At 28.3% G+C, this 25,552-nt stretch overlaps 2 protein-coding genes across 3 annotated transcripts in view; both read right to left on the reverse strand.

Moving 5' to 3' along the window:
* Nucleotides 1–16,951, reverse strand: part of LOC100202735 (vesicular glutamate transporter 2) — a 31,252-nt gene extending 14,301 nt beyond the window's left edge. The window contains exons 1-6 of one of the 2 annotated variants that reach the window (XM_065792560.1): nt 16,759–16,951; nt 15,433–15,667; nt 9,417–9,616; nt 8,232–8,319; nt 8,005–8,100; nt 36–166 (exon numbers count right to left, since the gene is read on the reverse strand). In XM_065792560.1, the coding sequence (XP_065648632.1) occupies nt 36–166; nt 8,005–8,100; nt 8,232–8,319; nt 9,417–9,616; nt 15,433–15,667; nt 16,759–16,764 (756 nt within the window). In that variant the 5' untranslated portion in view covers nt 16,765–16,951. Of the gene's footprint in view, nt 1–35; nt 167–8,004; nt 8,101–8,231; nt 8,320–9,416; nt 9,617–12,323; nt 12,346–15,432; nt 15,668–16,758 lie in introns of those variants that run through there. The other variant, XM_065792561.1, reaches the window with a different exon arrangement.
* A 2,143-nt stretch (nt 16,952–19,094) lies between these two features.
* On the reverse strand, nt 19,095–20,789 carry LOC136078528 (zinc finger MYM-type protein 1-like). The gene is made up of 3 exons (XM_065794305.1): nt 20,629–20,789; nt 19,854–20,553; nt 19,095–19,775 (listed from the first exon to the last, which is right to left on the reverse strand). Exons 1-3 carry the CDS (start codon nt 20,787–20,789, stop codon nt 19,095–19,097), a joined length of 1,542 nt encoding a protein of 513 aa, XP_065650377.1.
* Between the last annotated feature and the right edge of the window lie 4,763 nt (nt 20,790–25,552).

Genomic DNA, 25,552 nt, shown 5'->3' on the forward strand with positions numbered 1-25,552 from the left:
GAAAATATTATTAAATAAAAAAGTAATTTATTTACCTCATGAATGTTTTTCTGTTCAAGACTGCCTAAAATTAATTCTCTTTCAGAATCTGAAATGGTAGGATGTGTTTTCGGAGATGGGTGAATTGCCAAACACCAAACAAAAAACCACAGTAGTCCAACAGATCCTAAGTTATAAGTTATACAATACAGCTGCAGATCTTGTGTGATTATAAAACATATTTGAAAGTGCACACAAACTTGAAAATGTTAAACTAACTAAAAATTTTAAAACATTCTTTTGCATTTAATTGCTCAATAAAGTTTTAATTTTGCATTAAAAAAAATACACTATATTTTATAGCTAAAAAGTTGCAAATACATTTCAACTAAATATATACACCTCCTGGCCATAATATTAGATGCACTGTAGTTTTTCAATAGATGCTTTGCACAACCTTATATGCAATTTTTTTATATTTAAAATAGGGGTGTACCAGAAAGAAAATTGAAAATGGCCAGAACAAAATTTGTCAGTCAATATAATTCTGGCAGGAACAAGAATTATATTTACATTATTTTTTACCTTCAAGATTACAATAAAAGCCTACACCTTAGATTAGTTGTTATTTCCCTCACTTATTTGATATTTTAAAACAAATGATGTCACAGATACATTAACAGAATATAAATTATGCGACAAAAATGTTAAACGTGGTAGCCCCCAAAAACCTTTATCGCAACATAACTCTATATGCATTTTTAAAAAAATATCATTTGGATATGATAAAGCTAAACAAAAAAAAAACAGAAAAAGGAAAAAATAAAAAGCCGAGACACCACAAAAGAGAAAATTAGAAGCAATTAAGTGGCAGACACAAAATAGCATAAATTATTTTGTTCACCTCGTGTTTTTCATCAACTGTAGCTAGTTATCAAGAATGCCCTTTTAGATCAGATCGCAGTATAAGACTTGATAAAGAAATAAAGAAGCATATGCACTCATTTTAATCAATTGAGTTTGGCCTTCATCAATTTAAAAAAAACAGAAAGAATTAGTTTCTAAAATTTTAGCACCTTTTTTTCTGATCCAAGATATCCCAACAAGATGGAATAGTATATATTTAATGTTAGATCAAATTAAGACTCAATATCAACTTTGCACAGTAGACCACACTTATCAATTAAATTTAATATTAAGTTCAAGTGAATGGTAAGTGAAAATGTATTGGGACTTTTGCAACTTTTTTAATGATTACTGATACAGTCAGGTTCTAAAGCCCAATCAATGAAGAATATGCTAAGAGAATTTCTTTAAAAAGATTCATGAATAATGTTCCATTAAAAGGTCATTTTAATGTACTAATGTGCCAACTACATGTTTTGTTGACAGCTATTGATCCAAGGTATAAACTGTTACTTTTCCCTGATGAAAACATTTAGCTAAAAGTATAGTAAAAAAAACCTTTTCTTTCTGTTTACTTTTTTCTTTCTGTTTAGTAAGAAAACGTTTTTCCTGCTTTATCTGTCTATTCAGAGAGACTATTCTCAGAAGCAGGTAACATTTTTAATAAAGAAAGAACTAGTTTGTTACCCAAAACTGGAGAGCAACTCTTGAAATTCAGGAATATTGTGGTGAAATTTTTGCATCACAATATTCTTAAATTTCCAGAAATCTTTAAATAATTGATTGTTACAAATAATATTACATTGTGTTCGTTTAAAAATTTGTATTTTTTATCTAGGTCTATCTATAGTTCTTGATTGTTCTGTAGAACAATGACTTTTTTATTTAATTTACACAGCCACATGTCTTCAAAAATAAATGTCTTGAAAAATAAAGGTAAAAAATAAATTCAGGCATTCCTAGCTGGACTATTTTAATTTCTATGAGAACCGGAATGAACTACAAATCACAAATTCTGGCAAGAATTCCGGCTGGAACAGAATTTTGGTGCACCTCTAATTTGAAAACACATTTTATTTCAAGAGATTTAATATATATATCCCCATTTGTTTTTATACTTTATGTAACTTTCAAGCCTTATCTGTAAAAAATATTATAAAATTGTAAAAAAATATTGACAAAACAGTCCAATAAAAAAACCCTAAATCATCTTATCAAATTTAGACATCACTAAGTAGTTATTCTTATATTAATTACTGCTCACTAGATAACCAATGATTTTTTACTGCTCATTAGATAACAAATGATTTTTTACTGCTCACTAGATAACCAATGATTTTTACTGCTCATTAGATAACCATTGAATTTTTAATGCTCATTAGATAACCAATGAATTTTTTACTGCTCACTAGATAACCAATGATTTTTTACTGCTCACTAGATAACCAATGATTTTTTACTGCTCATTAGATAACCAATGAATTTTTAATGCTCATTAGATAACCAATGAATTTTTTACTGCTCACTAGATAACCAATGATTTTTTACTGCTCACTAGATAACCAATGAATTTTTTACTGTTCACTAGATAACAAATGAATTTTTACTGCTCACTAGATAACCAATGATTTTTTACTGCTCATTAGATAACCAATGATTTTTTACTGCTCATTAGATAACCAATGATTTTTTACTGCTCATTAGATAACCAATGAATTTTTTACTGCTCACTAGATAACCAATGATTTTTTACTGCTCACTAGATAACCAATGAATTTTTTACTGTTCACTAGATAACAAATGAATTTTTACTGCTCACTAGATAACCAATGATTTTTTACTGCTCATTAGATAACCAATGATTTTTTACTGCTCATTAGATAACCAATGATTTTTTACTGCTCATTAGATAACCAATGATTTTTTACTGCTCATTAGATAACCAATGATTTTTTACTGCTCACTAGATAACCAATGAATTTTTACTGCTCACTAGATAACCAATGATTTTTTACTGCTCATTAGATAACCAATGATTTTTTACTGCTCATTAGATAACCAATGATTTTTTACTGCTCACTAGATAACCAATGAATTTTTACTGCTCACTAGATAACCAATGATTTTTTACTGCTCATTAGATAACCAATGATTTTTTACTGCTCACTAGATAACCAATGATTTTTTACTGCTCACTAGATAACCAATGATTTTTTACTGCTCATTAGATAACCAATGATTTTTTACTGCTCATTAGATAACCAATGATTTTTTACTGCTCATTAGATAACCAATGATTTTTTACTGCTCACTAGATAACCAATGAATTTTTTACTGTTCACTAGATAACAAATGAATTTTTACTGCTCACTAGATAACCAATGATTTTTTACTGCTCACTAGATAACCAATGATTTTTTACTGCGCATTAGATAACCAATGAATTTTTAATGCTCATTAGATAACCAATGAATTTTTTACTGCTCACTAGATAACCAATGATTTTTTACTGCTCACTAGATAACCAATGATTTTTTACTGCTCATTAGATAACCAATGATTTTTTACTGCTCACTAGATAACAAATGAATTTTTACTGCTCATTAGATAACCAATGATTTTTTACTGCTCACTAGATAACAAATGAATTTTTACTGCTCATTAGATAACCAATGATTTTTTACTGCTCACTAGATAACCAATGAATTTTTTACTGTTCACTAGATAACAAATGAATTTTTACTGCTCACTAGATAACCAATGATTTTTTACTGCTCATTAGATAACCAATGAATTTTTACTGCTCACTAGATAACCAATGATTTTTTACTGCTCATTAGATAACAAATGAATTTTTACTGCTCACTAGATAACCAATGATTTTTTACTGCTCATTAGATAACCAATGATTTTTTACTGCTCATTAGATAACCAATGATTTTTTACTGCTCATTAGATAACCAATGAATTTTTTACTGCTCACTAGATAACCAATGATTTTTTACTGCTCACTAGATAACCAATGAATTTTTTACTGTTCACTAGATAACAAATGAATTTTTACTGCTCACTAGATAACCAATGATTTTTTACTGCTCATTAGATAACCAATGATTTTTTACTGCTCATTAGATAACCAATGATTTTTTACTGCTCACTAGATAACCAATGAATTTTTACTGCTCACTAGATAACCAATGATTTTTTACTGCTCATTAGATAACCAATGATTTTTTACTGCTCATTAGATAACCAATGATTTTTTACTGCTCACTAGATAACCAATGAATTTTTTACTGCTCATTAGATAACCAATGATTTTTTACTGCTCATTAGATAACCAATGATTTTTTACTGCTCATTAGATAACCAATGATTTTTTACTGCTCATTAGATAACCAATGATTTTTTACTGCTCATTAGATAACCAATGATTTTTTACTGCTCACTAGATAACCAATGATTTTTTACTGCTCACTAGATAACCAATGAATTTTTACTGCTCACTAGATAACCAATGATTTTTTACTGCTCATTAGATAACCAATGATTTTTTACTGCTCATTAGATAACCAATGATTTTTTACTGCTCACTAGATAACCAATGAATTTTTACTGCTCACTAGATAACCAATGATTTTTTACTGCTCATTAGATAACCAATGATTTTTTACTGCTCACTAGATAACCAATGATTTTTTACTGCTCACTAGATAACCAATGATTTTTTACTGCTCATTAGATAACCAATGATTTTTTACTGCTCATTAGATAACCAATGATTTTTTACTGCTCATTAGATAACCAATGATTTTTTACTGCTCACTAGATAACCAATGAATTTTTTACTGTTCACTAGATAACAAATGAATTTTTACTGCTCACTAGATAACCAATGATTTTTTACTGCTCACTAGATAACCAATGATTTTTTACTGCGCATTAGATAACCAATGAATTTTTAATGCTCATTAGATAACCAATGAATTTTTTACTGCTCACTAGATAACCAATGATTTTTTACTGCTCACTAGATAACCAATGATTTTTTACTGCTCATTAGATAACCAATGATTTTTTACTGCTCACTAGATAACAAATGAATTTTTACTGCTCATTAGATAACCAATGATTTTTTACTGCTCATTAGATAACCAATGATTTTTTACTGCTCATTAGATAACCAATGATTTTTTACTGCTCATTAGATAACCAATGATTTTTTACTGCTCATTAGATAACCAATGATTTTTTACTGCTCATTAGATAACCAATGATTTTTTACTGCTCATTAGATAACCAATGATTTTTTACTGCTCACTAGATAACCAATGAATTTTTACTGCTCACTAGATAACCAATGATTTTTTACTGCTCATTAGATAACCAATGATTTTTTACTGCTCATTAGATAACCAATGATTTTTTACTGCTCACTAGATAACCAATGAATTTTTACTGCTCACTAGATAACCAATGATTTTTTACTGCTCATTAGATAACCAATGATTTTTTACTGCTCACTAGATAACCAATGATTTTTTACTGCTCACTAGATAACCAATGATTTTTTACTGCTCATTAGATAACCAATGATTTTTTACTGCTCATTAGATAACCAATGATTTTTTACTGCTCATTAGATAACCAATGATTTTTTACTGCTCACTAGATAACCAATGAATTTTTTACTGTTCACTAGATAACAAATGAATTTTTACTGCTCACTAGATAACCAATGATTTTTTACTGCTCACTAGATAACCAATGATTTTTTACTGCGCATTAGATAACCAATGAATTTTTAATGCTCATTAGATAACCAATGAATTTTTTACTGCTCACTAGATAACCAATGATTTTTTACTGCTCACTAGATAACCAATGATTTTTTACTGCTCATTAGATAACCAATGATTTTTTACTGCTCACTAGATAACAAATGAATTTTTACTGCTCATTAGATAACCAATGATTTTTTACTGCTCACTAGATAACAAATGAATTTTTACTGCTCATTAGATAACCAATGATTTTTTACTGCTCACTAGATAACCAATGAATTTTTTACTGTTCACTAGATAACAAATGAATTTTTACTGCTCACTAGATAACCAATGATTTTTTACTGCTCATTAGATAACCAATGAATTTTTACTGCTCATTAGATAACAAATGAATTTTTACTGCTCATTAGATAACAAATGAATTTTTACTGCTCACTAGATAACCAATGATTTTTTACTGCTCATTAGATAACCAATGATTTTTTACTGTTCACTAGATAACCAATGATTTTTTACTGTTCACTAGATAACCAATGATTTTTTAATGCTCACTAGATAACCAATGATTTTTTACTGTTCACTAGATAACCAATGATTTTTTACTGCTCATTAGATAACCAATGATTTTTTACTGCTCACTAGATAACAAATGAATTTTTACTGCTCATTAGATAACCAATGATTTTTTACTGCTCACTAGATAACAAATGAATTTTTACTGCTCATTAGATAACCAATGATTTTTTACTGCTCACTAGATAACCAATGAATTTTTTACTGTTCACTAGATAACAAATGAATTTTTACTGCTCACTAGATAACCAATGATTTTTTACTGCTCATTAGATAACCAATGAATTTTTACTGCTCATTAGATAACCAATGATTTTTTACTGCTCACTAGATAACAAATGAATTTTTACTGCTCATTAGATAACCAATGATTTTTTACTGCTCATTAGATAACAAATGAATTTTTACTGCTCACTAGATAACCAATGATTTTTTACTGCTCATTAGATAACCAATGATTTTTTACTGTTCACTAGATAACCAATGATTTTTTACTGTTCACTAGATAACCAATGATTTTTTAATGCTCATTAGATAACCAATGATTTTTTACTGTTCACTAGATAACCAATGATTTTTTACTGCTCATTAGATAACCAATGATTTTTTACTGTTCACTAGATAACCAATGATTTTTTACTGCTCATTAGATAACCAATGATTTTTTACTGCTCACTAGACAACCAATGATTTTTTACTGCTCATTAGATAACCAATGATTTTTTACTGCTCATTAGATAACCAATGATTTTTTACTGCTCATTAGATAACCAATGAATTTTTACTGCTCATTAGATAACCAATGATTTTTTACTGCTCATTAGATAACCAATGAATTTTTACTGCTCATTAGATATCAATGAATTTTTAAATAAAATTGTGATAGCAAGATTTATTCTGTTTAAAATATTTTATACAATTTTAGAGGTTTTAAATATTTATAAAGAAACATTGAGGTTTAGAAAGTTTTTAAATTATTATTAGAAACTATGTAAGTAATAGGACTTTAGCAACTTTTTTTAGTAGATTAGCAGCCATATTATAAATCTAGTAGTGTAAAAGTAAAAATGAACATAGTGATGCTCACAAGATGAGGATCTATAAAGTACTGTAAAGTATAAATATATATTAATATTATAAATAATATTAATATTATAAATATTTATTACAATTTTGTAAGATTTTGAAATCAGATTTTAAGTTTGATTTTCTTAATTCTAACTTTACAAAAACTGGTGAAAAAGTTGTGAAAATCAAAGATTAAAGAAACATTCACTAAATATATCAAAACTTCAGGCTCAGTCTTTTTAACCTAATTTTAAGTTACTTTATTGTAAAGATAGTTGAGCAAGTACTTTTTGAATGCAACAATATGTAAGGCAAATAAAGTGCTAAAAAAAAAAAGTTTAAAAAAAAAAAGATTATATTATACAATATCTTAAAATATGTTTATTAGAAACAAATATTTACTATATATATATATATATATATATATATATATATATATATATATATATATATATATATATTATATATATATATATATATATATATATATATATATATATATATATATATATAGTGAGTTTTGACAACTTTTTGAAAGGGTAAATTTGTTTTAGCTTAAAAAATATTTATTTTCAATTTTTTTTTGAATTATCAATCTTATTACAGTAATGAAAAAAAATAATAATAATATATATATATATATATATATATATATATATATATATATTATCGCAAAAAATAAATAACTTACCAAATACATAAAATACTGATGCCCATCCTCCATCAAACCCATACTTTGTAAGCAGGCCAGTCAGAGGCATTGTTAATATAGTTCCAACTGGACATCCTGAAAAAACATTTTAAATGATTGAAAAACTTTTAATTACATAGATTATGTAATAAAAAAAATTAAACTCTGTCATAAAAATAATCAATATAAATTAAATTCTAAATTCTGTCATAAAAGAAATTATTAACCAGCAGCTGTAATTGAAAATAATCGTGATCTTTCAAGTGGTGGTGCCCATTGACCCCAAATGGCATGGTTACTTGGAAACAAAACACCCTGAAAATGAAGTAGCATATTTAGAAGATTTTATTATAAAGTAATAATAGGAATTATTAAGAAATTATGCTACAGAACATTTAAAGAAGAAACCAAAAACTTTTAATTACTAGATTTTTAATCACTTGTAAAAAATATTAATTTTTTTTTTTTTGACAGTTGTTTCTTTTGAAAAAAAAATTCAAACTCCTTCTTAGCTGCAAGTAAAACTAAACTGTATACTAATATAAATGAAATTCAAAACAAACAAAAATTCTAAAATAAATTCTGGGTTTGCCAATGATCAACTTATCTCCTTTAAATGAACCCCATTTTAGATGCTTTTTAAATGCATTCCAAAAATCTAGAAAGCTGGTTAATTTAAATATAAGTAACGCTAAATATTGTAAACAAATAAATTAAATTCAATCTAAAGCAACTAGATTAAGAGAGTATTTAATTTATTCTCTGATTATAATCAGAAAATAAGTTTTAAGGCTCAAGTTAAGATATAAGAAGTAGGTTAATTGCAGATTCAAAGACTAATATAACGGTAGTTAAAAGGTAGCAAACTCCAGAATTTTTACAACAAGATTCAGTAAAACAAGATTCAGTAAAACACTTGTTAAATAGTTTATAGAGTAATGAAGTGAGTTCTGGAGAACACATTTTTTTTTAATTTCAACATTTTTGTCTTAAACTAACTTTAACTTCACGAACAGTTTAGCAATGCCCGATCCAGTAGTGACCAATGTCACTACTGTTGAGGGGTTAGTCTTTTTTCCTTTTCTTTTTTTTTTTTAATTTTTGTTACAACTGTGTCAACCCTTTAACTTTAAAAGTCAAGTTTTGACACAGAGAGGCAAGTTGAATATGGTCAGGGATGTGGTAGGTATTGAATTCAGAACTTCTCATTTACAAAACAAGTGCACTACCACTACCACATTAATACTTAATAAAATAGTGAAATTAAAAAATCTATATATACTGAAATAAAAAAATAATAAATATACAAAAACTAAAATATGAATATACTTAAATATATAAAGGTTTAAAAAGTAAAAAAAATTTTTTGATATAGTGAAAAAAATCTTTTAAAAAGCAAACAAATTTCTTACAAGAACAACACCTTCTGCAACACGAAGTGTAATTAATGCATAAACACTGTATCGTGCTGCTGCTGGAGTCAAAAGAGTCAGCACAGATGCTATAAAAATAGCACAACCAAATATTCGTGTGCCTCCAATCTTAGTTGCCAACCAACCTCCAGGAATCTGGAGTACAATATACCCATAGTAAAAAGAACCCAAAACCATTCCTAAAAACACAAAAAAATTTATCTATATAAAATTCATTTTTTTTTAATTTTACTTAAAAATAATAATATACATTTTTAAAAAAATTATCATTTTTAAACAATTGTTTATTAAAATTTATGTCAAAATTAGAAAATTTGGATAGAAGTTATGGATACCTTTTTATTAAGATATCATGTGGTAACATAAACTCCATGTTAATGTCAAGATAGTTAAATTTGCGCACTTCAAGCGAAGACTAGTGAAGAGCAGAGTCCTGTGAGTTTTGAGAACTTTTTGAAAGGGTAAATTTGTTTTAGCTTAAAAATTATTTATTTTCAATTTTTTTTTGAATTATCAATTTTATTACAGTAATGAAAAATAATAATAATGATATTAGCTACGAAAATGTAAATAGTAAAGGATTTCTGACAACCGCATTAGATAATCAACTTTACAGAAGTACATAATGTGAAAAATAATCAGTGTATTTATAAGCCAAGATATGGTAGATATCGAAGCTGACAATTGAATAGCAATACAATCTAAATCAGCAGTAATGTTTGTCTAAAGTCAAGATAAGGCTTATCATGATTACTCTGCTACTGGTAAAATGTAATCCAGTACAACCTCCCTTATGTTCTACAGTCTTTTAAGATTTGCTTTTATATACAAAGGTTGGGAGAAATTATCACTGATTTAAAATACTCCCTTACTTAGGGTTCTAGTTTAAGTAAAGTCTGGAGATGGTGTCTCAATAAAAATCTGCATATTCAGCAGATGTTTACTGCATCCAGACACTTTTTAAATACGGCCTCCTAGAAAAACACTTTTGCAGTATGTAGAAATTTGTTTTGATAAGCGCCACACCAATTCTTTATCTAATAGGTTAATGAAGATGTAAACCTGCGTTACTTTGCTTCTTGCCTAGGATGATGAAAAAAAAATTTTTTTTGACACAACTCATAATTTTTTGCTTGTGCCTCTTTAGTAGTAGTTGGACAACTCTTTCTGTTATGTCCTAAGAAGATACAGCTCTAAAACTTAGTTTAATAGTTCCTAGTTCAATTGGTAGTTCAACTTGAAATGGTTTAACTGTTAATAAGTTTTTCCAAACTCTGAAGTAGCTCTCAGAGAGACTGGTTCCATCAACAGGTGTAAAATATCAAAGCATTAACAATGCTACATTTTGCATGGAAGGTCGCATATTCTTTTAAATGCTTCTGCTTAGGACTACTTCAATCAATAACCTTTCTTTTTGAACTTTTGTTTTTTTCCTCAGACTGCACTCAATGTTTTTTTTGATAAAACTGACAAAACAACCCTTTTCTCTTTATTTCTTAGCTAATTATGTTTTATAAATGACTTAAATGCTTATCACACTGATTGATTTGATTGTCATAGTTTTAATACCACTAACCCTGCTGGTTCATTTTTCAACATTTATGTCTTTCTTGATCTCTTACCTACAGATAGTTCACTTTATAGTTCAATTTCTTGACAACCCTAATTATTTGATGTTTTTTTACTGACCACAAATCGCCTGCCTTTAATTTCTCCTCACTCTCCTTTAGCTGGTTGTAAATCATGCCATAATTACACTATGGTTGTAATAATGGTTGCCATGATTACACTAAAACTTAAAACTCATACTACATCAGATTCATCACAGATCAGATGTCGCTGATGTCTTTTGCAAAAAATAGCACCATCTTTATGACCACCTCAATTGAGACAGGCATGAAAGTCTTTATTCCTTCTTATCTACTTTGAATTTTTTTTATCTTTTCTGCAAGAAAACTCTCAGAAAAACAAATAACTTTTTTATTAATTTAAAAAATCAGTGCCAAAAAAGTATTTTTGGACATTAATTATCCGAAGAACATTACATATTACTTATCCCAAAGACACCACATATTACTTATCTCAAGGATATCACATATTACAAATTATTCCTGCTTCTGTAGCTAGTGCCATTTCTCACTAATGGTCTTCTCCATAAGTCATATGAGTACAATAGCATTCAACCCACATTTAAAGAATGTGGGTTGTGTTAATTAAATATCAAGAGAAGTTCATAGAACTATCTTCCAAATAAAACTTTATATTACGTATACAAGATTCAACTTGCTTAAGTTATGTAAGTTTGTTGAAAAGCCATTTTTATTTGATTTCTTCCTGATTTTTTCAAAATTTAACCTAATCTTAAATTATTCCCTGATTTTATTGTAGATACCTGAATTCCCTGACTTTTCCCTGATTCCCCTAATCTGGCAAACACCCTGTCATTTTCTTTTGTATTTTTATGTGAAAGATCAGCACCATCTGGATTTAAAAAAGAGTACCTACAGCATTGTCACGTTCATCTATTGATAGGCCACAATCAATGTCATTATTAGAAGCATTTGTAACTGCCCTTATTTCTGTTACAACTTTTATATAACCAGAACAATTTTTATAATATTCTTTCAAGTATGAATAAGTTAGAACATGCAAGAAATAGAGACATATTCATTTTATAGCAGTAAAATTACACATAACCACTTTACCATGCCCAATGTTATGACAACACATAAATTTATTTCGTGTTGACATGACCTTATGTTATATGGCTAATTAAAACTAAAAGCACTGTGATTTATAGATGAATAATGAAGACAAATGAAAGATATTTTAAAAGTCGCAGTTTGAACATTTGATAATAATTCCAAAAGAAAATCTCATACGCACCATACGTAAAAACTCATTATGAAAAATAATTAGCTTGCTATTACACACATTTCATGTTAAGGTAGTTTACATGTTTTTCATACTTCTAGGAAATCTTCCAGACGTAATGGATAACTAAATTGTTAACCGGTTACATAAAATTGCAATTTAACCGGTTACAAGAAATTGCATAAACCACAGTAATTGTATTAATTTCATTCCATTTTTAAAGCACAATTGTAAAAGTATAAATTTGGCTATTAATGTTTGTAAACAACAAAATCAAAAAAAACAACAGTGGTACACCCTTTAACAAGTACACTTTAACAACGAACAAGAGTTTAATGTTCTTATTGTATAATAATATTTTTTTTTAATTACTTTTTAAGGGGTCATCCATATGATGTTAGTAAAAAGGGGGGAATGAGTGCTGAAAAGTTCCGTAGGGGGTGTTGAGACTAAAACTATGTCAATTAAAAGTTGTTGTTTTTTTTTTTGTTTTTTTTTTATAAAGAAACTCTATGTATGAGCAAGTTAAAAAAAAATCGCTTAAAAATAGAAATAATACAACAAAAAACAACACAATTAAAAATTGATGGTAAATAGTATTTACTAAAAATGTATTTTTGATTTTATTTTAGGAAGGGGAGGGCAACAAAAGCTAACATAATTTTTAAGAGGAGGAAAGGCGAAAAATTGACATTTTGAAAAAGGGGGAGGGGGTCGAAAAACCATAAAAAATTACTGATATCATTTATGGACAGCCCCTTAGATTCAGTTTTTTTTAATAGAAACTTTGTATAAAAAAGTGAAACTATCATACTTAATTTATTTTGCTTTGCTTTTATTTAAAGTTTAAAATAAAAAAATTTTTGTAAAAAAAATTTTTAAATTTGAATTTTTTAAAAAGAAGTTCTAAATGACTCTAAAACACAATAGTTTCTTATTTTCATTTTGTCTCTTTAACAATTTTAGTTAAGGGGTCATCCATAATAGACCTCACTTGATGTTTAACTAATGGCAAGAAGTAGGAGAATGTTGACTCTTGTGCGTAGAGACTATAAGAGTAAAATCGTCAAAGGTTCTAACTGAAATTTTTTATATTAGGAGAATTTAGAAAAAATCTTTAAACTCTTTTTTAATGTTTAATTAAAATTATTTATATTATAGTTTTTTTATTTGTCTATGTACTTTTATTTTGGTTGATGTATAAAAATACATAAATAAACAAAAAGCTATTATATAAATATTTTTATTTAGACAATAAAAAAAAAAAGAAAAAAAGAATTATTTCCAATTCTCCTTATATAAAAAAAATCAGTAAGAACCTAGCCAAACCAACGTGAAGATGTAGCGCCTGATGTTCAATGAAATTCTTCGCGGAAGGAAGCCAATAAACTTCTTCTTCTGGTTAGTAATTAAATTCTGAATGACGTCCCTTATGGACGACCCCTAATTGCTAAAAAATCACGGTTGGTGCTAAAGAAACTCAAAAAAGAATTAGAATTTTTTAAATTGAAAGTAGCTGATGGTATTTTTCAGTAAGGATTGAACTCGATCCTTACCACGCAGCAGTTTGATATACAACTAATTAAGTAATTAGGTGCATAAAAACTCTTGTAAGCCCTCATTAAATCTTTTGAAAGTCCTCATCGAATATTTTTATTTTAGTTATTAAGGACTCCCAGAAGTCCTTACGGTCTTATCACAGAGCACCGTGGAAGAGCATTTAAAAGGAAGTTCACGCCTCTTTTCTTACCAATGTTGCTTATTGGGCTAGAGCCGGCGTCGAACCACCGACTTCTGGGTTCTAAGCCAGAACTCTAACAACAGCACCACGGTTGCTCATAAATCTTTTAAAATCAAAACCCACATTGAATTATTTAAAATCTCCTATCGAATCTTTTAAAAGTCCTCATCGAATGTTTTGAAAGCCCTCATCGAACTTATTGAAAGTCTTTGTCGAATCTTTTAGAAGCCCTTATCGAATCTTTTGAATTTATTTTAAAAGAACTTTAGGAAAGTTTGAAAAATAATTTTTGAATCATCCTGCGATAGAAAAAATGTTATTACAAAGAACTATTCTTTATAACAAAGTTTTTCTTGAAAAGTTTAAAATTAACTAAAAAGTAAACGCATTTTTTCAGCCAAACCATGTTTATTGAAATATGTAAAACTAAGAATGTATGTAAGTTCTATGTATGTAAATATTCTATGAAATATGCAAAACTAGCAAGATTTCTTAATGCTTATTTATTATAAAAATAATAAAACTTTTCTGTGCCTATGTTCTCAGTTAAAAACTCTCTTTAAGAAGTCTTCCAAATTCGGCATTTACGCAATTGCGCACTTACACGAGTGTTTGTTTAATTGTTTAGCGTGGTTATGCATGCTGAAAATTTTTGTGCTTAGGCACATTCTGTAGTTTACATTTATGCATATGCGACTTAAGCATCTATGCTTGTTTACTGTTAGCAAAAATATATTGTTAAGCAGTCGTCTACGCTAAACAACTGAAAAAAGGACAGTTAAACAATTAAAAGCCAATTATGTTTCATTGTTTGTGTCTATTAAAAAAATCTCTTAAAATTTTTTTTCAAAACGCTTTTAAAAATCAATCTAAACCTTTTTAAAAGTCTGTTTAAACCTTATGAAAACTCCGCTCATTGCAAAGATCTATGTATTTAGCAATGTATTTTTATTGATTTGTTGATGTTAAAGCTTGGGAGTTCTAAAGATAAGGGTTTAATGTTTGATGAACATTTAAAAGTGATTTAAAGCTTAGCTAGTAGTAAACGCCTTTTTTGATTTCATAAGAAGAAAGCGTGAACTTCTTAATTAAACGCTCTTCTTCTTCTTCTATATATATATATATATATATATATATATATATATATATATATATATATATATATATATATATATATATATATATATATATATATATATATATATATATATATATATATATATATATATATATATATATATATATATATATATAGAAACCAAAAAAAGATTAGAAAAATTTTAAAAAGTCTAAAACGCGACCATATTTTATAATCATATACAAGTTTTAATTGCTTTTTATTTACATATCACTTTTTGTAAAATGATATATTTTACATACCCTGCAATTTTGAGTCCCAGTTAAACTCTGCCACTTTGTTAACATAAAAACCATTTTCATAAATTGTGTGGTTATTGCACATTGCACCGATGGCAACATTTAAATTTACCCTGAGTGCATACAAAACACTGAAACCAAGAAAGACCATCACTGCCAATAAATAACGCTTTGGGAATGAAACTTCTTTCTTTTCACAAAAGAGATCTTTTTCGAGGTCCTTGAAATCTTTACCCATCTAGAGAAAAGAAATATTTTAATAATTATATAATATAATATCTACTATTGTTTATCATGAGTATATATGTCATTTAATTATAGTTTATAAATAGTTATTATTATTTTTAATAACTTATACTTTTAATTTGCTTACAAATAACTTTACCCCCGATTCATTATTTGGTTCTAGTGAGTATACTCTTCCTAACATTTATTTCAGACACTTTAATTACTTCTGTACCTGTAGCTACGTTATTTCTAACAAACAGGACATCACTTTTTACAAGGGATTAACAAGAACTGAGCTTTATTTATTTATTTATTTTCTTTGCCAGCTGGAAAACAACCAAAAAGAAGTTTAGATCAGCATTCTGATAATAAATATAGCTTTTAAATTTTGCTAGTGGCTTTATATGTTAATAATGCGTATAAAATCAAAGACTTGTAGTGGCGGATAAATTCAAAATAAAACAAAAAAAATTTATTCGAACCAATCTTTATTGCAATCTACGAATAACTTAATCTTCTTAACTTTCTTAATTCTACTTTCATTAATGGATCTCTGAAAATCATGCATTAAATCAATTGCAAAATCAGCATCTAGGAAGGTTGCCTTTCTAGTAAGGTTGCCTATCTTTGTCTTGTTTTGTCACTTTTAATGCTGTTCATGAAACTTGTTTTCGTTTTTGTATGAAACGCTGTTGTCATATCTGGGTAGTTTTTTATATTAATCAAAATTTATTTGTCATACCTGGGCTGGGTTATTTTATTGATGAATAAAACTTGTTTTATACCCATCATGAAAAGCTATCTTTTATAAAATGAAAAATATAGTTGCTTTTCTATGGTAATGGATGCTTGCGCAACACTATGGACGTTAGCGCAACGCTGCATAAAGAAATGTTAAGAGAAACTTTTAGAGTAATAAATACGTTTTCCACATAAAAACCTTAATCCAAAAAACTGTTAGTCTTAAAAGCGACATTGCAAAAAAAAAAAAAATTTGCAACTGCCACTTATGTCATAGTTAAAATGTTTCCATCACATTCGATCCACCGTTGATTATTATAAAAACAAATATGTTAGTTTGAAATGTTTATAGCTATTTACCTTCATTTAGTTTGTTAAACCGAATCGTGAACAACCCAAATTTTAACCTCCCAATGTTAGTTTTGTGACGTCATGCCGAAACAGTTCGAATTAGCAAAAAAACAGGCAAAATACTTTAAAAAAATCAAGAACATACTATTTCAAAAGATGCAAAGAACTTCAGCCTAGTGTTTAATTATTGATATGCATGATTAACCTTGAATTGAGAGTTTCCTATAAGCTCTGCTTGATGGGGTTGCTTTAACTACTTTTAAAATGTTAAATCACATGCTCTGCATTTTAAAAGGATATCTGAAAAGCGCGCGTTTTTATAAATCCAAGCGTTCTAAATCAAATAAAAAGAATCTCGTCAATATGTCAGCTGACGCTATTTTATATAAAAAAGAACAAATAATTTTTATTAAAGCTACGGTTCTTTACCCATTTAATAATACTTTCTTTTTTCTTGACCATTTATTTAAATTTTAAACATTTGGTATATTTTTTCATAAGTTTATCTACTAATAAATGTAATGTTTATAAAATATTTTTTTGTAAACTAATAATCGATCTTTTATAAAAGGTTAAAAAATGCTAAAACTTTAAAGCATAATTTTATCTATATATTTTATCATAACTAAAATAAATAAATAAATTATTAGGTCATTTTAAAATTTTGTTATTGGTCATTTAAAAATTTTTCTTTTGAAGTTGTCCAGATAAAACGGTCTTAGTCCATTTTTTAATACTAAATTGAAAATTGGTAGAAATGTTTGGCATGCCGCAAAAGTGCGTTTGTTTGTCTGTTTACTAATTGCAAAGTTTAAATGTAAAGAATTTTCAGACAATGCTAGCTTTGATAACGTTTTTAAAGTACTTAGTAAGTCGTAATGGTAAATCTTTATAAGTTTCAAACAAATACTTGAAAAAAACTTTTAATTATAGGATCATAAGAGTTCTCGGAATTAATTTAGAGACTTCATGATTAACTAAACATGCTCAAAGGGAAACCGCTCAAATGAACACACAAGACTCACATTCTATTACGCGGTTGCTCAAATTGTGTTTAGTGTATTGAATGCGTGTGATCATTGAAATTGTATTAAAATTAAAGAAAATGAAAACATCGTGTCAGGAGTTAGAAAAAATACAAAAGCTTTGAGACGTTTAGGTGTATAAGATCAAAGAAGCATCAGTCAAAATAGCATGTTGTTTAGTCTAAAAATTTTGTTGCCCAATGACCCATAAAAAATAAATATTTCTATGTAATTGCTTTAAAGCATATATATATATATATATATATATATATATATATATATATATATATATATATATATATATATATATATATATATATATATATATATATATATATATATATATATATATCATGGGCGTAGAGTACTCAAGTTTTCAAGGGGGGCAAAAAGTTGAAGGTTCAATTTTTTTGAGCAATTTACGTTAACTGTCCAGTTTTAATTGTTATTTATATAGAGATAAAAAATAACAACTTTTTCTATCAAAATTTTGGTTAACTAGCATCAAGAAATATAGAAATATATGTAGAGAATTTACTTGGTTTCCAAATAAAACATTCTACGGCGCGTTTCGTTTTTTTCAATAAACCTATCTAACAAAAAATCCATTTTAATACTCCGGGTAATTTCTTTATGGGTATTCATTAGAGAAACAGCGTTCAGCCTTTCTTGGCTCATGGTCGATCGAAGAAAAGTTTTTAGTCTACGCAAACTACTAAATGATCGTTCTGCTGTACAAGTTGACACTGGCTGGACCAAAATAATCTTTATAAAACGGACAATTTCCGAGACAATGCTTCTCAATCCAATTTGTTCTTTAGCACGGATAAAATCTAGAGCTGATTGAAAATCTACTAACTGGACTTTTTTTCTCATAGCTTCGTCAATGAAAAGGTCCCGGTGAAGCTGTAGTCTTTGATAATTTGTAAAATTGTCCTTGTAGAAGTTTTTTATGTAGTCAATACTGCATTCAGTATTATTTGATCCAATAACAAACTCTTCGACTCTTGTTAAATGGCGAGTGGTTTCAGTTGATTCAAATTTATCGGTTAGGCTAACTAAAACTGCATCTAGACTGATAAAGTATAAGTTCTTGTACATCTCTTTTGGGTCATTTGGCAGGTAATAAGTATCCCTGAAACCAACTTCAATTTTTGCAGGTACTTTCCTTTTCCTGGGCAGAGCTGGTTCGTCTAAATCCATTATTTTAGCAGATTCAGTTGCCGCATCGAAAAGTGTTTTAAAACGTGACTCAGTACGCAAAGATCTCAATATTTGTTTCAGGGTCTGAATGATGGATTCAGCCTTACTAAAGTTTAGTTAGCTTCCCTGAAGTTGAATGCTTGAATCTTCTAGGATGGTAAAAATGATTCGAAGAAATTCCAACTTAAAAAAGGTGTCAAAAACCTGAAAAGAAGACAAAAAAGCCATTGCTTCCACTCGGCATTTGGTAAAGTCAGGGTTGGTGGTAAGGTCTTCCAGCCAAACCAAAAGTGATCTGTAATTACTGGTAATAGATATTAGTGATGGCTTGCGCATTATCCATCTGGTTGAGCAAAAAGGTCTAAATGATGTTCCATTTTGGTGTCCGTCTTCGCTTTTTTGATCTTTTAGGCTAGAAAACCAAGCGAGCCTCTTTGGTGAGCCTCTGGTAAAAGCGATAAACTTTTGAACGAGTGACATGATGTTTTCTATATCAGGGATGTTTTTTATTTCATCTTGTATTACCAAATTTAAGTTGTGAGCTCTGCAATGAACATAAAGGGCTCTGCTTTCTTGTTGAAGAACAAGTTTTTGCAAGCCAGCTGTTTCAGAAGACATGGCAGCAGCTCCATCGTAGCACTGTCCCCGACAGTTCTCGAGCCTTAAGTTGAAGCGAAGAAGGACGTCTTTTATAATCAAAAACAAATCCTTGCTTTTAGTTGTGGTTGTCTCATAAAATCCACAAAAATCCTCATTAATTTGGAACTCATCGTCCACAGTACGGAAGGATATCGATACCTATAAAATTTAAAGCTTTTAAAAATTATTAAAAGAAAAAAATAAGGTTCATTTAATTATTGATTTAGCTAATAATACCTGCTCTTTTCCCGTAATATCCGACGATTCATCCATCATGAATCCAAAAAAATCCCTCTTTTTTATCGTGTTTGATAATTCACGTTGGATAACTAACGAAATATCCAACACAATTTCATTTGTGACATCTGGTGATATCCACTTGTACTTCTCTGGTCGATTCATCCATTTTTTCAAGACTGGTACATCCATAGACCTCAGTTCTAAGAGCTGAAATAGATTTGAAGACTCCTTTGTCTTGCCTCGGATGGCCAAACCTTGACAGCCGAGAAAAATCAAACTAGAAAAAATATGATCAAGTGCTTTTCTTGCGTCCTTCATATCTTGTAGATGTTGAGTGGAAAGTTTACTGGAAACTGTAGAATCTGACGTGCTTGTCAAAATCATTTCGTTAGCAGCTCGGTGAAAATGGCTAGCTTCATGACGGCGAAACTTCTCATGAGCTTTCTTCCAATTATTAAATCCATTTATAACAAATCCCAGAGCGGATTTTTTTTCTCTTGATTCAGTAGGCAGCGGAAGCTTCATATTAGTAGCTTTGACACACGAGGAACAAAAGGCTTTTTCTTTAACAGCGTCATAGTTAATCCACTTGAATTCGTCTTCCCAGCTAAAAAGATATCGACGAATATTTTTTTCCAACCTTTTTCCGTTTGCACCTTGTGTTGAATTTGATTTGGATAAAGAGGAGTAGGGAATTCTGTAAAGAAAAAATCTCTTATTTTAAGTTGTTATTTAAAATCTATTATAAGTTATTAAGGAGGTTGGCTGGTACCTTTTTTGTTGGTCCTCACTATTATCACCAACAAAATCTGAACTGTTTGCTTGTAACTTCAACTTATTGTCGGAAAACGATGATACTTGTAAGGCAGATGAAATAGGCACATTGGCATTATTAGAATCATTCTTCTTAGTTCGAATGATAAACTTATCCATGCTGTAAGTTCTTCACACACAAAAGATTTCTAGTTTTTTAACTTTAATTAATTATTTCTTAATTAATGGAAATAATTAATCATTTTTTATAAGTAATCTACAATAATTTGTAATTGACACAAATAATTATGTAAATAAAAAATTATAGCAATAATTGAATTGCGAAAGCAAAAAACAATAGCAATAATTGTACTCATGTAAAAAGTGCTGTATTTGTAAAATCACACATAATATTTACACAAGTAAAAGTAAAGAACTGTAAATTAAAATTTTTATTTAAAGTAAAAGTTACTTTTTTAACAGCTGTTGTCCGCTATTCTTAAAGTTTTTTTATAATACTTTGTATGAAAATGTTAACTTAGTAAAAATTCGATTTAAATTTTCTTTTAAAATTTAAATAAGAAAGACTAAAGTTCGAAACTTCAGTGACGGAAGTGTTTGAAGTCTTTATAACTTCTTTAAGTTATTGTCAAGCATAAAATAAGCTTCATCACCGTTAAGTCAAGTTCACCAAGGTACCTTGTCTGACTGGCTTTCTTTAAAGATTTTTTAATTTGTACTTTCTTTTTAACTTATATAAAATCCATTTAAAAACAAAAACGTCGTTACAAAAATTACTTTAATACACTAGGTGGAGCGTGTTTAAAGCATGTATACCTGCGAAAAAATTTTAATTTAAGATCAAAAGACCATTTGAAGTTTATCGAAAAAACGCATTTTTTAGCTGAAAAAAAAGATTTCCTCGATCAATAAGTTTTCCACGTTTTTATTTAAAAAAAGGGGGTACGTTTATAGCAATGGAATGTTAATTTCTTCGCTTATTTCGGAAAAAACTTGATTTCTTTCTCTGTTTAAAAATAATAAATTGAAATAATATTTATTTTAAGAATGGATAAAATTTCATGGGGGGCAAAGTTGACTCAAGGGGGGCAGCCTGCCCCCGTTGCACCCCATACTCTACGCCTATGATAAATATATATATATATATATATACATATATATATATATATATATATATATATATATATATATATATATATATATATATATATATAAATATATATATATATATATATATATATATATATATATGCATACATATTTATATGTATGTTTTAAATTTTAACCACTTGATTGTTCATTGAGCAACTAAATCACTTCAATTGTTTATGTTTCAACTTAGTTGGCACTTTACTCAAGATATCAATATCAAGGTCAACAAGAAGTTTATCTACTAGTACTTTGATAGCCACAGATCAAAAGCTAATCAAAGCCAAGTATGTTAAAGCAACCAGTAATAGTCTCAATATCCTATAAAACAGAAATGAATGAATAAAAATAAGAATGAATGAGAAATGAGAGAATAAGGAAAAGCATTGAGGATTTGCATAACAACGTCAAAAATTGAAATAATCACACATGAGGTATATATACCATTTACTTTTTCCAATAACTTTTTTTATTATTTAATGAAAAAAGTTATATGAAATGTAAAATTGTGCTAAAGTTTTCTGTCCAAATAGTTAAAGTTATTAACAAATCTTGTTAATAACTTTAATTATTTGGACAGAAAACTTGAGCCAATAACAGTTACTTATAAAGCAAAGCCAACGACACGACACTATAAATAAAAAATAAAAAAAACCTTTTCTTTATTTTTTATTTATAGAAAATTCTAGATATAAAGGATTTTTCTAGAAGTTGACGATTGTACCCTTCCACTTCAAAATCCGTGTCGTCGACCATGTAAAATATAACTTTTTTACTAAAATCGAACCCAAGCTTAGCATTTATTTATTCTCATTAGGGTGTCAATGATTATACTCTAATATCTGATTGAACCGAAATAAAACTTTTTCTTGATCACCTAAAAATTATTAAAAATTATTCCAATTTGTTGAGAAAAAAACAGCTGATATTATAATATCAGCAATTAATATTACCAATCGCTTCTTTATGTTTTATTTACAATCTCAAATATTTAAGAAAAAATTATGTACAATAGAGTATATAAATATCTATAATAATATACTCTATTGCACTTTAATTAGAAGATTATTATTTACATATACTGGGTCGTATAATACAAGGATTTATTTTAGCATTTCCTCTTTTCTTGATTTTTTGTTTTAATAATGACTCAAATTTAAGAAATATCACGTGACGATACTCAGAATTATTTATCTGATACGATATTTATTAACTCCTTTCTAATAAGCGTGATAAACTTAAAAAGTGCCCAACTGGTTTAAATGTAATAAAATAATTTAAATACTAAAAAATTTATTTAATTAAAAAATATACATATTTTTTTAATTTGCTTATAAAAGCTTACCTGGCGGTTCATTATAGGTTTTTATAGACTACATGTAAATCAAAAGAAGTTTTATCATTAAATTTGTAAGAGTTTTTCTTGATGAAAACATCAATGAAAACACCATATTGATTATTCTACTAAAAATTTCTAAGAATATTTAAATTTTATTTAAAAATAAAATTTATTTAAATAAAAAAAGGTTGTTTTTGTTAAACTACTATTCATGTATGATATAAATTATGCTAATTATTTTCAGTATTTTTATTAAGTATCTATGGCCGAGCGACAAATATTTAGAGCAAAATATTGTTTTTTTCATACCAACTATCGTCGCCGCGACGATTATAGTTGTGATGAAATTGCATGATTCTAACAACAACATCTGCAAGTTTTCTGACGGCGCGCCATCAGAAATATGCAGTGCGGATAATTAACTTTTGCAGTTCATTTTTATCACCAATTCACCAGTTTTTTTTAGTATTTTTTACATATTTGCTTTGTAAAGTACTCAATGCAACTAAGGCATGGTAGGGGAACCTGTTGTACCTTTGGCCATTCTACTCTGTCGGCTTACTATTATTAAAAAAAAACAACGTGAAGTGCCGTTTGAAATAATAGTCGATGACGACTCTTCTTACCGTAAAACATCATACTTGAGATAGATGGTATCGATCCACAAGGGATTATAAGTTTTAGCTCTTAAAAAGTAAATATTTGCGTTAATCTTATTCTGATTTTAAAAGTTTTATTTGATTCATCTACGGCATTATAAACATTACCCAACATCATTTTTTTGTTATGGAAAAGTTTGGATGATTATGACTGACCGTAAATAGGGATTAAGACGATAATTTTTAAAGAAACCATCACCAAAACATTTAGTATTGTTAAAATTTTTACTATATTTTATTTTTATTCAAAAAACCAATTAAAACCACTGCTTTTTTAGGACTTTAAACTAGGTGATTTCAATAAAAATCACCGGGAAATTTGAGCATGCTCATATTACATAAAAATGGCACCTTTAAATAAAGTCAAAACTAAATGTTTCTATGCATTGTTTTTCAAGCCAAAAAGGATTGAATTTTTAGCTAACATATTTTTCTTTATGAAAAAATTAATTTCATTATTTTAGCACTAAAATTTCGCTCTACAGATTTATTCATACGTGATGATATTATTTTAAAAAACCAAAAAATTTAACAGCCTTTTAATTAGATGATACCCACTAATTACTGCATATAGATTTACGCTAATTGTACTGATTCCTGTAATCACCTCATAAAGTCGATTCAGAAAATACATAGCAATTTTAACTTCACTGCTTACATCTAAGAAATCTTTAAGTACCCTCATATTACCAAGGTGCTCATATTACCCTAATCTACCCTAAATACAATTATGACTTTCGATCGAAAATTCGATTGAAATTATTTCGGTTCTAATTTTTTTCGTGAATATTTTCGGTTGTGTAATAAATTTCTCATATTCGGTTCTAAATTGAAATTTACGATTCGGTTGAATCATAGGACATTACCGTGTCACATGATAGAGCCGAAAATATTTATCCTCAAAAATATCACCAAATTATTTCACAACCGAAAAATTTAGAACCGAAAAGTTCACTTTCATTGCAGGATCGAATTACAAAATCCTTTCTTGCGTCAAAAGTTTTAGAACCGAATTTTACAACCGAAAAAATTTGGATCGAATTACAAAATTCTTTCATTTTTTATTTTAATTTAATTTAAAAACTTGGGGCGACTGAATAAGTGCGAATTTCATAGCTGCGAATCTGCATAAGTGCGACTGGCATAAGTGCGAACTGGCATAAGTGCGAACTGGCATAAGTGCGAACTGGCATAAGTGCGAACTGGCATATGTGCGAATCAATTGCAAAGACTGGCATAAGTGCGAACTGGCACAAGCGCGAATTAGCATAAGTGCGCCGAAAGAATTTGTAAACATTGGCATAAGTGCAAATTGGCATAAGTGGCGAATTGGCAAGTTCACACTTATGCCAATTCGCACTTATGCCAGTTTGCACTTATGCCAATTCGCACTTATGCCAATGTTTGCAAATTCTTTCGGCGCACTTATGCCAGTTCGCGCTTGTGCCAGTTCGCACTTATGCCAGTCTTTGCAACTGCTTCGCACTTATGCAGATTCGCAGTTATGAAATTCGCACTTATTCAGCCTCCTGAAAAACTTTATATCACGACTTAAGATCGAAAATTCGATCGAAATTTTTTTCGGTTTTAAAACTATTTATGATATTTCGATTGATAATTCGATCGAAATTTTTTCGGTTCTAAATACAATTATGACTTTCGATCGAAAATTCGATTGAAATTATTTCGGTTCTAATTTTTCTTGTGAATATTTTCGGTTGTGTAATAAATTTCTCATATTCGGTTCAAAATTGAAATTTACGATTCGGTTGAAT

This window comes from Hydra vulgaris, chromosome 03 (genome assembly GCF_038396675.1).
Source record: "Hydra vulgaris chromosome 03, alternate assembly HydraT2T_AEP".
NCBI lineage: Eukaryota > Metazoa > Cnidaria > Hydrozoa > Anthoathecata > Hydridae > Hydra > Hydra vulgaris.